We start from the raw sequence: 12,392 nt of genomic DNA, 5'->3' as shown, positions 1-12,392 counted from the left end.
CTAGGACGGGGGTTTTGAGAACGAAAACATACAGGGCTAAATTTGAAGACGTGGACCTTTTGTGCACAGCTTGCGGAGCCGAAATGGAGACCACAGAGCATATAGTGCTGAGATGCACAGACCTTCGCCCGACTCTGGCAGAGGGAACAGTGGCAGATATGGAAGGGGCATTAGGTTTTCCCAGGGAACGAGGGCAAATAGACGAGAAAAGAGTGGCAGTAACGAAGGGGAGGCTAGAGGATTGGTGGAGGAAGTCAAGGAAGAGATAATACCATAAATCGGGGAGATAATGTTTTCTATACTTTTTTAGATAGTTATTTTGGGGGGAGGAGGGAAGCGAAAACTAGTTTAAGGAGAAGGGAATGTAAAGAAAGAGAAAAAAATAGGAGGGGGAGCAAAAGGCTAGGTGGCGCCAGCCGCCCCCCGTTACAAAGGGTGTAGCCGCCATCCATCCATCCATCCATCCGTAGCATGGTGCAACCGTGTTGCGGCGTGTGTGGTTTGTGCGCGGTTGACGCTTCTGTCGCTTTTGTTGCTCGTAGTAATAGCACGTACTAGTTGGTTCTTTATTCTATGGTAATGTGATTAACAAGGCTGCACAGAGTTGTGTGCTCGCGTTTGAGGTGTGAGAAAACAAAACGTTGCGTTCTATGTCACTGTCGATGGACGAGGTAGCCGCGTTGAATGAACGCTTGTATGACTTGCGGAAACCATTCAAACTCGCATTTTGCGCATTGAAAGAGCAGAAAGAGGCCTGGGAAAAATGTATGGAAAAAGCCCGCCCTCATTTGATTGCAATAGTCACACTGCGGGAAATACAGGTGAACTGTTGGACAGCGAAACTTGCAGGCAGCGAGCTCTTGTCAAAATGCCCAGATATCCGAGTGCGGGTCGTGCGTAGAGTAGAGAATGAGCTGTTCCAGGAGAAGGAAAAGTTGGAATCAATACTGTAAGTTATGAAAATTCACTTCTGCTGACAGCATGTGACTGTAACGCAAGGAAGTTTTCCGGAATGCCTGGCGTTCCTTGCCAACGTAGACGTTTTTTTTTTTTTTTTTTGCCTTGTTCTGGTTCATTTTCAGAAAAACATTGAAGAAGTCTCAGAATCTTTGTACCAGTGCTTGCCAGCAAGCAGTTGAAATCTATGACCATCTTGCGCAAAATCGAAGCATTGAAGACATTTGTTTCAGAAGCGAAACGTGTCCGTCAGTGGCTGATATGCTTGAATGGATAACATGTACAGAACAGCACTTTAGTAGCCAGTATCCTTTGACTACTGGCCATGTCGTACGCACATTTATAATCAGATTCTTCTTAGTCACGATATAAATATTTTTTTTGTGTGTGTGCCTGGATTAAAACATTAACTGCAATGCAACACTCTTTAAATTTTATTTCCTGTACATTTTTGAGAAACTTCATTTGTCTGTTTAATAGCAGAGCTGTAAATTGAGTTGCAGTGTGTTCATGTTGCTACTGCAAACAGGTTCGCTGCTTATGACTTGAGAGAGTGTGATTTGCTGAACTGTTGTCATAGATGCCGTGTATGATAGAAATTTTATCTCATGGTGACTGCCACGTTGTGGACTTGGAAGCGTGGCTTGATTTTTGCACATTATATGCATTTTTGCCTACCTTTGGTCAAGTCAAGAAGTATTGTTTAGGTACCTAATATCTGAGGCAAATGAGCACCTGAAATTCTTTGTATAGCGTGATGGAGCCACTTTAATTAACAGCAACATAAAGTGGACGCAACTTCAGGCTGCAGCAGAGTTTTTTGTGGACAAGAAGCATTAATGCTGCAGCTAGCACTATGCGGCTTTGGTTTTTATTTGTAAAAAGGAAGGGAACAAGCAAAACTATTGTCGGTTGCAGAAGCAGCCCCCCTCTTCCCAGGTTCCATTGAAGTAATTAGAGGCCGCCTTCTTCGGTAGCTTAGTGGCAGTGACTTTATGCTGCTGAGCTCAAGGTTAGTGGGTTCGATTCCGGCCACGGCGGCTGCATTTAGATGGGGGTGAAATGCAGAAACGCTCGTGTACAGTTTTAGGTGCACATTAATGAACCCAAGATGGTCAAAATTAATCTGGAGTCCCCCATTACAGCTTGCCTTATACTCAAATGGTCATATTGGCATGTAAACTCCACAATTGAATTAGAGGCCAGATATTATTAAGTTAAATGCATGTGGTACATGCACAAATTATTCATATGTGCAAGAAAAATTTATAAGAAAGGAACACTGTGCTTGCATTGTAGACGATCAAGTTTCCTTCCATTAGTGTCGAAATTGAGAAAGGTCGATGGGGCAAGCCACTCTGCTGGAAGACTACTTGGCAAATGTTGTCATGGCAATATTTCAATAGATATTTTTATAGTTACTGCTTGAGTACTGATTAGTATTTCGCCTTTCTGTTGGACCACTTTGTACATAACTGTCTAAGGCCACCGTAAGCAAGACTAATGACTCATATCGATGAACTGCAGTGTCCTACAAAACATTAATTCAAGAGATTATAACAAGAAAATGCTGAAAAAGCACAGTGTTGTGCCACATTTTCCCTGGACAGCTTTTTTAATGCACACACATTTCACACATGTGCATGCTATTGAGACATGAACTATTAAATCTTTACTAGACACCAAACATTGTCCTAGCAAATGAAGACTCAGATGAAGAGGGGATGACGGGACACATACCCTTTTTGCCCATCTGTCTTCTTTTTTTTTTTCACTGGAACAATGTTTAGTCTCGATTGAAACCAACTAGAGCAGCTTTTCACTCTGATACTGTTTAATAGGATTTAATGACCAAAATATTATTTTTATGCTTTTACTCTGGTGCACTATTTTCATTGCCTCAGCACTATAGAAATTTACGGGGAAAGTAAGCAAAATTATTTATTTTTGTAAATGTTGCTTGCTTTTTATGTGTTAGCTCTCACCAAATCATAAGTGTAGGTTTTACCAACAGGTGGTGTCTTGTGGAATGTATTATGCTTCTGTTTCCTGAACTGCATTTACATAGTGTTCATGCAAGAGAACTCTTGCTAGAAGAAGCAAATTTTGGTGATGACTTCAAGGCTGGCGCCTTTGTAAAAGAGTGGAAAGATGACTCAGCTTTGATCGAATCGATGAATGGTGAGTTGTTCCGAGATTGAAAAAGTGCACATGAATACAACATTGTGAAACTGTTTTCTGTTTGTTTATACAGTGTAGACTACTTACAGTGTTTACACTTATCGTGAAAGTGTGGGGCCTTCTCCAGTGCATCTCTGCCAGACCAGTGCACAGTAATTTTATATTGTAGTGTTGGTATACAATTTGAAATGGTAGTGGTATAATGAAAAATCAGTCATTCCACTGTGAATGTGGGCTACCAGTTGAGCTGTAAGAAAGGCAAAGCACACCACCCAGTCTATTTTGGGGTTGTTCCCATCCGCGTCTGTAGAATACTCTGCAGCCATGCACAGGCGCTACTAATAGTGGCTCAACCTGTCGAGGTGTCCAAATTGAAATGTGCCAAATGTCTCAATACACTGGTTTGCCTACAAGAAATTCATAAGGGTGTTCTCTGCCACTTTTCGGTGCATGTGTCCATGGCTTAATGGAACACAGAGGCCTTGTGCTCGAATCTTTCTGGCAGATGATTTTAATAATGTTTATTTAATTATCGATTACACATTACTTTGTTGAAAATGACAACTTTACAAAGTTGAAGAGACATTTAAAGCCAGAAGGACGAAGTTTAGGAAAATCTCATAATTCCCATGCTGGCTCAGCTGCCCCGATTGCAGCTCCCGTAGACACTAGCACCAGAGTTCTCTCTAGTAATTGTTGTATGAAACTATGTATTGGGTCGTTTCTTAGCTTTCCTCTTGCTATGCCAGGTGTCAGTACATGCCTTAATGGTTTGCTTTGCTTCCTCATAAAGGGCGCAGGAGTTTTAAGGCACGGACATTGAAAAATATATGGGAGGGTAGGCATATACAGCTGCGCTGTAAAATGCTTCTGCTTTGCATGACACTAGACAACTCCAGGCATTGTGTCCCCGAGATAAGACAGTAGACAACGAGGAAAGAAACTGCGTACACCAGATGTGCAAGTGCAATGATTTTCCTTAAATTTTTTTTTGGCATTTTTATCTGTTGCTGTTCAGAGGGTGGGGCCGTGTGGCAAAGTGTTTTGGTAAGTGTGCTGAGGAGAAATGAAAATGAGATTATGCTTCCGTTATGATGTGCATATTTGCACTAGCTGTGACATGCCAGGTGATTAGCATGATTACTAGAGTAAAGTAATAAATTTCAAATGTTTCATCATGTTTGGTTTGTTATTCTGTACGAATACATATAAACATAGCTGCGGAATTGTGCAGCATTTAATGCAAGGTCTGGTGCTGTATTCTCAATAACTTTCGGGGACACTTTATGCTTCTGCAATGTAACATCAAATGTGATGCCTCACTACAGTGATGGCCATCTTGGTCACTGGCCTATCAGTTACACTGAGGGCAGAATCCCCTAAAGGGATCGTTTGAGAATATATTCCCTGCTGTACTGCCAGTTATTGAAGTAACCAGTCACAAGAAACTTTGTGGCTGCAATCTTAAGCCACAGCATTTTCATAATTTTATTGCATTAGCTTTCTCTTCGGGCATCCTTCACTTCTTGTGAAGTGCAGCATTTATAACTATCTCAATATACAATTTGCATGTGTGACGTGGCTGTGTTTTAAAATGTGAAGGAATTGAGTTGCGTTGACAGATAGCTAAACAACGAAAATGTCACACTTTCCTGCTCCTGCAAAGTGATATATTGTCCTTACTCAATTTGTTGCATTCTTATCACTAGGGGCAGGTTTCAGATGCTGCAAAGTAGGTAGCTAAAGGTGGCATTAGGCAGAACAGCATTCAGACAACCCAAGAAAAAATTGGGGAGAGAGGTGTTTTGTGAGGAGGAGGTGGTGGTGGGGGTGGGAGCAATGTTTCTGCATTGGCAAACAAAGCAATGTTGTTTCAATTTTAGCCTGCATGCTTATACTTTACCAAGTAACTTTAATTGCATTGAAAATAGAATGGAATGAAACACATAAGGATGTTATGCTGTTTCACTAAAAGTGTACTTGTGTTTAATTTTTTTATGGCACACTGTTGAGTATTGACGAATTAATAAAGTCTGCTTCACTAATATATGCATATGTCAGCTTTTGGTACATGCATGTGGGCATTGCTACGGGCCTTTTATTTTTCATAAACCCATACAAGTGCTATATAGACGTAATACAGGTGGTTGAATTCACTTTCTTAAAATACTGCATTTGCAACACGTGGTCCTGAATCAGATGCAGAATCTTTAATTTGATGATAGACTTTTCAGTGATGTGGTTTTGGTTTCTCTGCTGCATGTAGCACTGTTGACAGCAGTCTAATGACAAAGGTGGCTGTGAAAATGGCATGATGAATGCAGAATGTTCCATTAAGGTCTGTTTGATTCGCCTGCACCACTGTGAACCAGTTCACGATGGTTCATGAGAAGTTAAGAAATTGTGCAGCTCGATTTCCGAGGTGCAGGCCCAACAAGACGCTCAAAACGAATGCAAAGGTGCAGACGTGTTGCTGGCGCTATGTTATGTCAGACTAATGTGCATGGAATGCATAAGTTTGAGAGGCCCTGAACTGCAGGTATGATCAGTTTCTGGGGCGTAAGTACACACCACACTTGCGTAGGCACATCAGACAAGCGTAAGCGGGGTTTTAGTGGCACTCGCAGCTGTGTGCTGTGTCGTCTGCTGCGCTGCTGCTTCACACCTGTACGCCTGCACCAAGTCGGCACCGACAGTGGAGTGGGTGCAGCAAAATCATGAACCACCCTGCACCTTTTGAAACAAACATTCTGGTTCAGCGGGTGCCATTGCTGCACCGCTGAAGCGAATGGCAGGGTGCAGCACCTCGTGAACTGGTTCAGGTGGTGCAGCTAAATCAAACGTACCTATAGGTGAAATATGCATCAGTCATGGCAAGGTCAGAGGCTGAATGTGTAGGGAGACGTCACAGTCTTCAGAAACCACATGAGTGACGATGCAGCTGTCACTGCTTTGCGAAGAGTAAATAGCGCTAAACAACAGGACGAAGAGAGGGACACAGACCACAGCTCTGACTAACAACCAAGTTCCTTTATTCTTTCAGTCAGCATGTATCTACTCTTCTACCGCTATCTCAAAGCACACAAGCAACAGAAATTCAGCATGCGTTGAGCATGTTGTTAGTCAGCGCTGTAGTCTGTGTCCCTCTCTTCGTCCTGTTGTTTAGCACTGTTTACTGCTCATAATCATGAACCAACCAGCCCGAATGCTTACTCTTCTCACTGCTTTTTGACTTGTACTGTTCATCCTACTGTGACATCGCTTTCCATGTTTGATTCCTGGAAATTTAGACTGAAACAGTGGAGAATACATCTTGTAGCTAAATGTGTGGTATATTTGATGATCCTGTCACCATATGATTAGCAGTAGTATTTGTCAACAATGACAGCTACAACAAACTTCAAATTTTTTTTTACCCTAAATGATAATGCCTCATTTTGTCTTTACTTGTAAGTGAGAGTGCCAGAATTTGAATAAGCAACATATTTCCTGGTATTTTTTTCTTCGCTTTTCAGATGTCTTGGCAACAACAAAATTTGTAATGGACATGGTGTAGATGTGCAGACCGATCATGTGACTTACATTGAATGAATTGGTTTGTACTGTAGATATTGGCTTCAGCATTGTGCAGCATCAAGGGTATCAAAATCAGCTGAATGGAGTGCTGTTATGTTGGAATAAATTGTTCAAGCATTAGCACTACGTTGATTGTTTTGAACATTGCAAGGCATCCCTTTATCATAACATTATCTAGTGCTCACTTTGCGACATTATTTGCATTTTCTGGCTGAGTGTAATGCACTATTTTTTCATGATAGTTGCAGATTTTAAAAATTATTTTTAATTAAGGGGCTTCCATCACCTTATTATATCACTGGCCATGTAATAATGGGAGCTTACTGGGACCATTGGTGAGGGCTGTCTTGAGATTTGTGCTGTTTAGGGGATTTCATGAAGTTGTTTTGCCTTGGATAATGATTGCCCTCAACTTTTAAATACAAATGTCCCTTTATATGCTATTAAAAGGAGTGGAACTTCCATTATGCCCACACTGGAGCCCCATTGTGTTAAGCAATGGTGATTTATATTAGCATAGAACAATAAAAGCCATTTTGCATGGCCCATGCAGCGTTGGCCCTGAACTTAAAGAGAGCATTTTTAATGCAAGTTTTGTGGGGGGCCATGTGACGCAAACAAACGTGAAGCCATGTCGCATGTTAGGCTCGGCCTCGTTGGGCACATGCAGTTTTGCTTTTGGGACAGCCACGTGTGAACTGAAATATGCTGGGCTTATATGTTGTGAACGGTGAGAGGTGGTCTTTTGCGGAGCAAGTAATTAATTGGCAGTGCTCCAAAACTGCAGTGTGTTACGAGGGACATTGTAGTGCAAGGTCAATCAACTCAAACCACCTGAGTTTCTTTAATGTGCACCTAAATCAAAACACACAAATGTTTTTACAGCAAAGCTGTGTATGGCTAGGGTTCTGTGTATTTTTCCTGTTTGGGCATCAATAATAAAGAAGAGTGTGGGCCGATCCTGGAGATAGTACAAAACTGGGCCGACCAACGGTGGAGGTGAAGTGGGCTTCAAGCACTCCACCAATAATAATAATAATAATAATAATAATAATAATAATAATAATAATAATAATAATAATAATAATAATAATAATAATGAAATAAATAAATCAAGATTCGTTGTTTCAAGTCAATAGGTGTACGGTAATTCTTTGTGAACAGCATAGGGACTCATGAGCAGGAGGCATTGCTATATACGCAAAGGACAAAATGTATGCACAGCCATACACTCCCGACTCGCAAGAGGACAATGCCACCGACTGTAGGGATGTCTGTGCCGTACAAATGAAAAACTGAATTGTGATATCAGGCACGTACCCAGGGGGGGGGGGGCCCGGGGGGGCCCGGGCCCCCCACCCCCCCGAAATTATGTGGCATACCCCCCCCCCCTCCCCACCCACGCCACCACTCCTCACACATTCCTAAAGCGCCGCCAGATCAATGTTGAGACTTGGCAGCTGTTCATCGGTCAGCATTATGCTGCCTTGTTCACTCCTTTTAGATGGCGGTAGTTATCGGCCTCTCTTGTAATGTGAAGGACAGTTTTCTCATAGATTCCGCACCCGCGCAATTAACTCGAGATGCGTTCAGTTGTCACCATCTATTCAACCGTCACCCCCATAGCTGTTGCTTTTGTTAGTTCAACCTTCTTTGTTTAGGCTGATCCTGGGATCAGGAGGGGGATGCGGCTGTTACTCAGCTGGTCTGTACTCTCATGGAACGAGTTGCGGCCAGAGAAAACGCCAATTGCGTTTAACTTTTCCCTTTGCTTCATTATTTCCTTGAGTTACGGCTCGCCGCGACGCTGGCAGATGCCCGGAACCATCTACACGTGATATGGGTTAGATAAGGTGGGAAATAAAATAATGTGAAAGAGAGTCCATCATGAAACCCTGCAATAACCCTTAACCCATAAGCAAGATGACTGTCACCCGTTACCTCGTCTGTTTTTCCCTAATTGTATAGCACTTTTCGTGCAAAATTGGCAACTGGAAACAAGAATCGCAAGGAGTTGCGAAATTAAGCGATCTACTAAGGGAGAGAGCCAAGGCAACAACCAAACTGCAAGCAAAAGTGAATAATAAAAAAGTTAACCGTTGTTTATGAGAATATTTATGGATCCACATCTTTTTATTTAAAAAGGAAGTAGAGAAAACGCCGCCGGAAGTGGAGAACAATTACTTGTTCTGAATGTTGCTTCTACAGTTATCGGCCGAACCGCCTCACCTAGCCACTTCTCTGCTGTGCTTATGTGGGTGTTTTTCTAACCTTTCGCGGTGAGCGCAGTACGTCTAGAATCGCAGAGTCCTGCGCTCTGTTGTATGGGACTGGCGGCCGCACAGCATTACGCAATTCGCGGAACTGTCAAAACTGATCAACAAGGCGAAAATAACTGATATTCGAAACTATAACATGAGAAAGACTGAAGAAGCCGTAGAAAATGAACGCAGCCTGAAATCAGTAAAAAAGAAACCTGGCATAGGACAAACCATGATGTATGCGCTAAAAGATAAGAAGGATAATATCATCAGCAATCTCGAAGATATAGTAAAAGCAGCGGAAAAATTTTAAGCTGACCTGTATACAGTACCCAGAGGAGTCACGATACCTCACTTAGAAACAGTAATGAACAGGATACAGAAACTCTTCTATAACTAGCGATGAGGTCAGAAGGGCCCTGCAAGACATGAAACGATGAAGATCGGGAGGAGAAAGTGGAATAACAGTCGACTTAATCAAAGATGGAGGAGACATAATGCTTGGTTGAAAACTGGCGGCTCTTTATACGAAGTGTCTATCGACTGCAAGGGTCCCAGAAAACTGGAAGAATGCAGACATTATACTAATCCACAAAAAAGGAGACGTTAAAGAATTGAAAAATTATAGGTCTATTAGCTTGCTCCTAGTATTATATAAAATATTTACCAAAGTAATCTCCAATAGAATAAGGGCAACACTGGATTTTGTCAACCAAGGGAACAGGCTGCAGCTTCAGGAAGAGATACATTACAATGGATCACATCCATGTCATCAATCAGGTTATCGCGAAATCTGCAGAGTAAATAAGCCTCTCTATGTGGCTTATATAGATTACGCAAATGCATTTGATTCAGTAGAGATACCAGCAGTCATAGAGGCACTACGTAATTAAGGAGTACAGAACGCTTACGTAAAAAGCTTGGAAAATATTGCTACATGCGTGTGGTATTTGTTTGTTTGAACGAGGCGCGTGGGCGCCATCACTCCAGAAAAGAGGAGGAAGAACGAACTGGGCTCGCGCTGTGAATCTAACCGGACAGCGCTGCAACCGTTGTTGTAAATATAATCTGTAAATAGCTTCTCGTCTTACTGACTCGTCCTTCGCGTAAGAATATCTACAGAGGTTCTACAGCTACCTTAATTCTACACAAGAAAAGCAGGGAGATACCTATAGAGAAAGGGGTCAGACAGGGAGACAATTTCTCCAAAGCTATTCACTGCGTGCTTAGAAGAATTCAAGCTATTAAACTGGGAAGGCCTAGGAGTAAAGGTCGACGGCAAATATCACAGCAACCTTCGGTTTGCCGATGATATTGTTCTATTCAACAACAATGCAGACGAGTTACAACAAATGATTGGAGACCTTAACAGAGAGAGTCTTAAGAGAGGGGTAGAATATTAATACGCAGAAGATGAAGATAATCATAAATAGCCGGGCAAAGGAACAAGAGATCAGGATCGCCAGTCGGCCACTATAGACTGTGAAGGGAAACACTGGATTTTGTCAACCAAGGGAACAGGCTGGCTTCAGGAAGAGATACTTTACAATGGACCACATTCATGTCATCAATCAGGTTATCGCGAAATCTGCAGAGTACTACTGCAATGTGTACGTGTGCCTAGGTCAATTAATCACAGGGATCCCTAATCATGAGAAGGAAGTTCACAGAAGAATAAAAATAGGTTGGATCGCATACGGCAGAAATTGCCAGCTCCTGACTGGAAGCTTACCATTATTACTGAAAGGTAAGGTGTGCAATCAGTGCATTTTGCCAGTGCTGACATATGGGGCAGAGTCTTGAGAGCCAGTTAAGGACCGCGCAAAGGGCGATCGAACGAAGATTGCTAGGCATAACGTTAAGAGAAAGAAAGAGAGCGGTTTGGATCAGAAAGCGAACGGGTATAGACGATATTCTAATTGACATCAAGAGGAAAAAAATGTACCTGGGCAGGTCATGTAATGCGCCGGTTAGATAACCGTTGGACCATTAGGGTTACAGAATGGGTACCAAGAGAAGGAAAACGCAATCGAGGACGACAAAACACTAGGTGGAGCGATGAAATGAGGAAATTCGCGGGTGCTTGTTGGAATGGGTTGGCGCAGGACAGGGGTAATTGGAGATCGCAGAGAGAGGCCTTCGTCCTGCAGTGCACATAAAACAGGCTGATGATGATGATGATGATGATGACGACGACGATGATGATGATGATGGAGTTGTTGGGCCCCCCCCCCCTTCCCGAAAAAAAATCCTGGGTACGTGCCTGTGTGATATCCACTGTGTATATATATCTCCAGGCACACCCAAGTGTGATATCGAGAAGTTCACGACCACACACTTTGCATGGGCTAGTCGTGATGACATTACCCCTGTGACCATCGTTGGAGACTTCAATATGGACAAGCAGACAAGAAATGGTTCACTTAATTTGTGCTAGAAGAGTTTAGTTTGAAGTGCCACATGAATCCAAGTCTCTCAACTACTCAACAATGGTCGTGTATAGATTTAGGTTTCACCAATAATCTGACTAATGCTATAACCAAACCAATCAGTGTATATCACAGTAATCACAAAGCTGTCATCACTACCATTACCAAATGATGAAAATTAATACATGTACCCTTGTCTAACCCTGTTTGATGTGCTACAGCTTCACTGTTCACCCACCTTCGCAGAAGCGTGCCAAGGGGTGTTCGCATGAAAATTGGCTGTCCGCGAGAGCGGGCAGCCGATCCTATAGACAAGAACGGCACCGAGAGCGGCGCTGCTGCGCCGGCGTTGAGAGCGCCGCATGCGAAGCAAAATTCCATTAGCGGGTGGTACCCCTCTCCCATCTCTCGTTCGTGCCGCCTTGATTGCCTCCTGCACTGCGCGTGTTTTGGCACGTTTCGCGCCGCGCGCGGTGTGTGCCTACGTGTGTGCGCGTGGAGATTTCGTTCGAAGGGCGGTGTACAGTCTGTTTCACATTTAGGAGAAAACTCGCAGCGCATTGCATCGCGACCCGCCGTGGTTGCTCAGTGGCTATGGTGTTGGGCTGCTGAGCACGAGGTCGCGGGATCGAATCCCGGCCACGGCGGCCGCATTTCGATGGGGGCGAAATGCGAAAACACCCGTGTGCTTAGATTTAGGTGCACGTTAAAGAACCCCAGGTAGTCAAAATTTCCGGAGTCCTCCACTACGGCGTGCCTCATAATCAGAAAGTGGTTTTGGCACGTAAAACCCCAAATATTATTATTATTATTGCATCGCGATGCGGCGAGCGCTTGAGTCAGGCGGCGGCAGCAGCTCGCGCAGGCGCTCGAGGGGCGGGATCTTGAACGGCGTCGTCTGCTACGGCGGCGCGCGCTGGCCGCATTGTCGGGAAACGTTCTACTATCAGTTGCAGGGCGCCGATCTCATCGCTACGGCGTGAAATTA

The 12,392-nt window shown here is 43.4% G+C and overlaps 1 protein-coding gene across 1 annotated transcript; it reads left to right on the top strand.

The window, feature by feature from the left end:
* Positions 1-461: 461 nt before the first annotated feature.
* On the top strand, positions 462-6,837 carry LOC142588689 (AFG2-interacting ribosome maturation factor-like). The gene is made up of 4 exons (XM_075700511.1): positions 462-949; positions 1,083-1,262; positions 3,026-3,138; positions 6,654-6,837. Exons 1-4 carry the CDS (start codon positions 651-653, stop codon positions 6,692-6,694), a joined length of 633 nt encoding a protein of 210 aa, XP_075556626.1. The 5' UTR covers positions 462-650; the 3' UTR covers positions 6,695-6,837.
* Positions 6,838-12,392: the final 5,555 nt, after the last annotated feature.

Source organism: Dermacentor variabilis, chromosome 1 (genome assembly GCF_050947875.1).
Source record: "Dermacentor variabilis isolate Ectoservices chromosome 1, ASM5094787v1, whole genome shotgun sequence".
Classification (NCBI taxonomy): Eukaryota; Metazoa; Arthropoda; class Arachnida; order Ixodida; family Ixodidae; genus Dermacentor; species Dermacentor variabilis.
The sequence above is the reverse complement of the archived record's forward strand: the minus strand, read 5'-3'. Positions and strand labels throughout refer to the sequence as shown.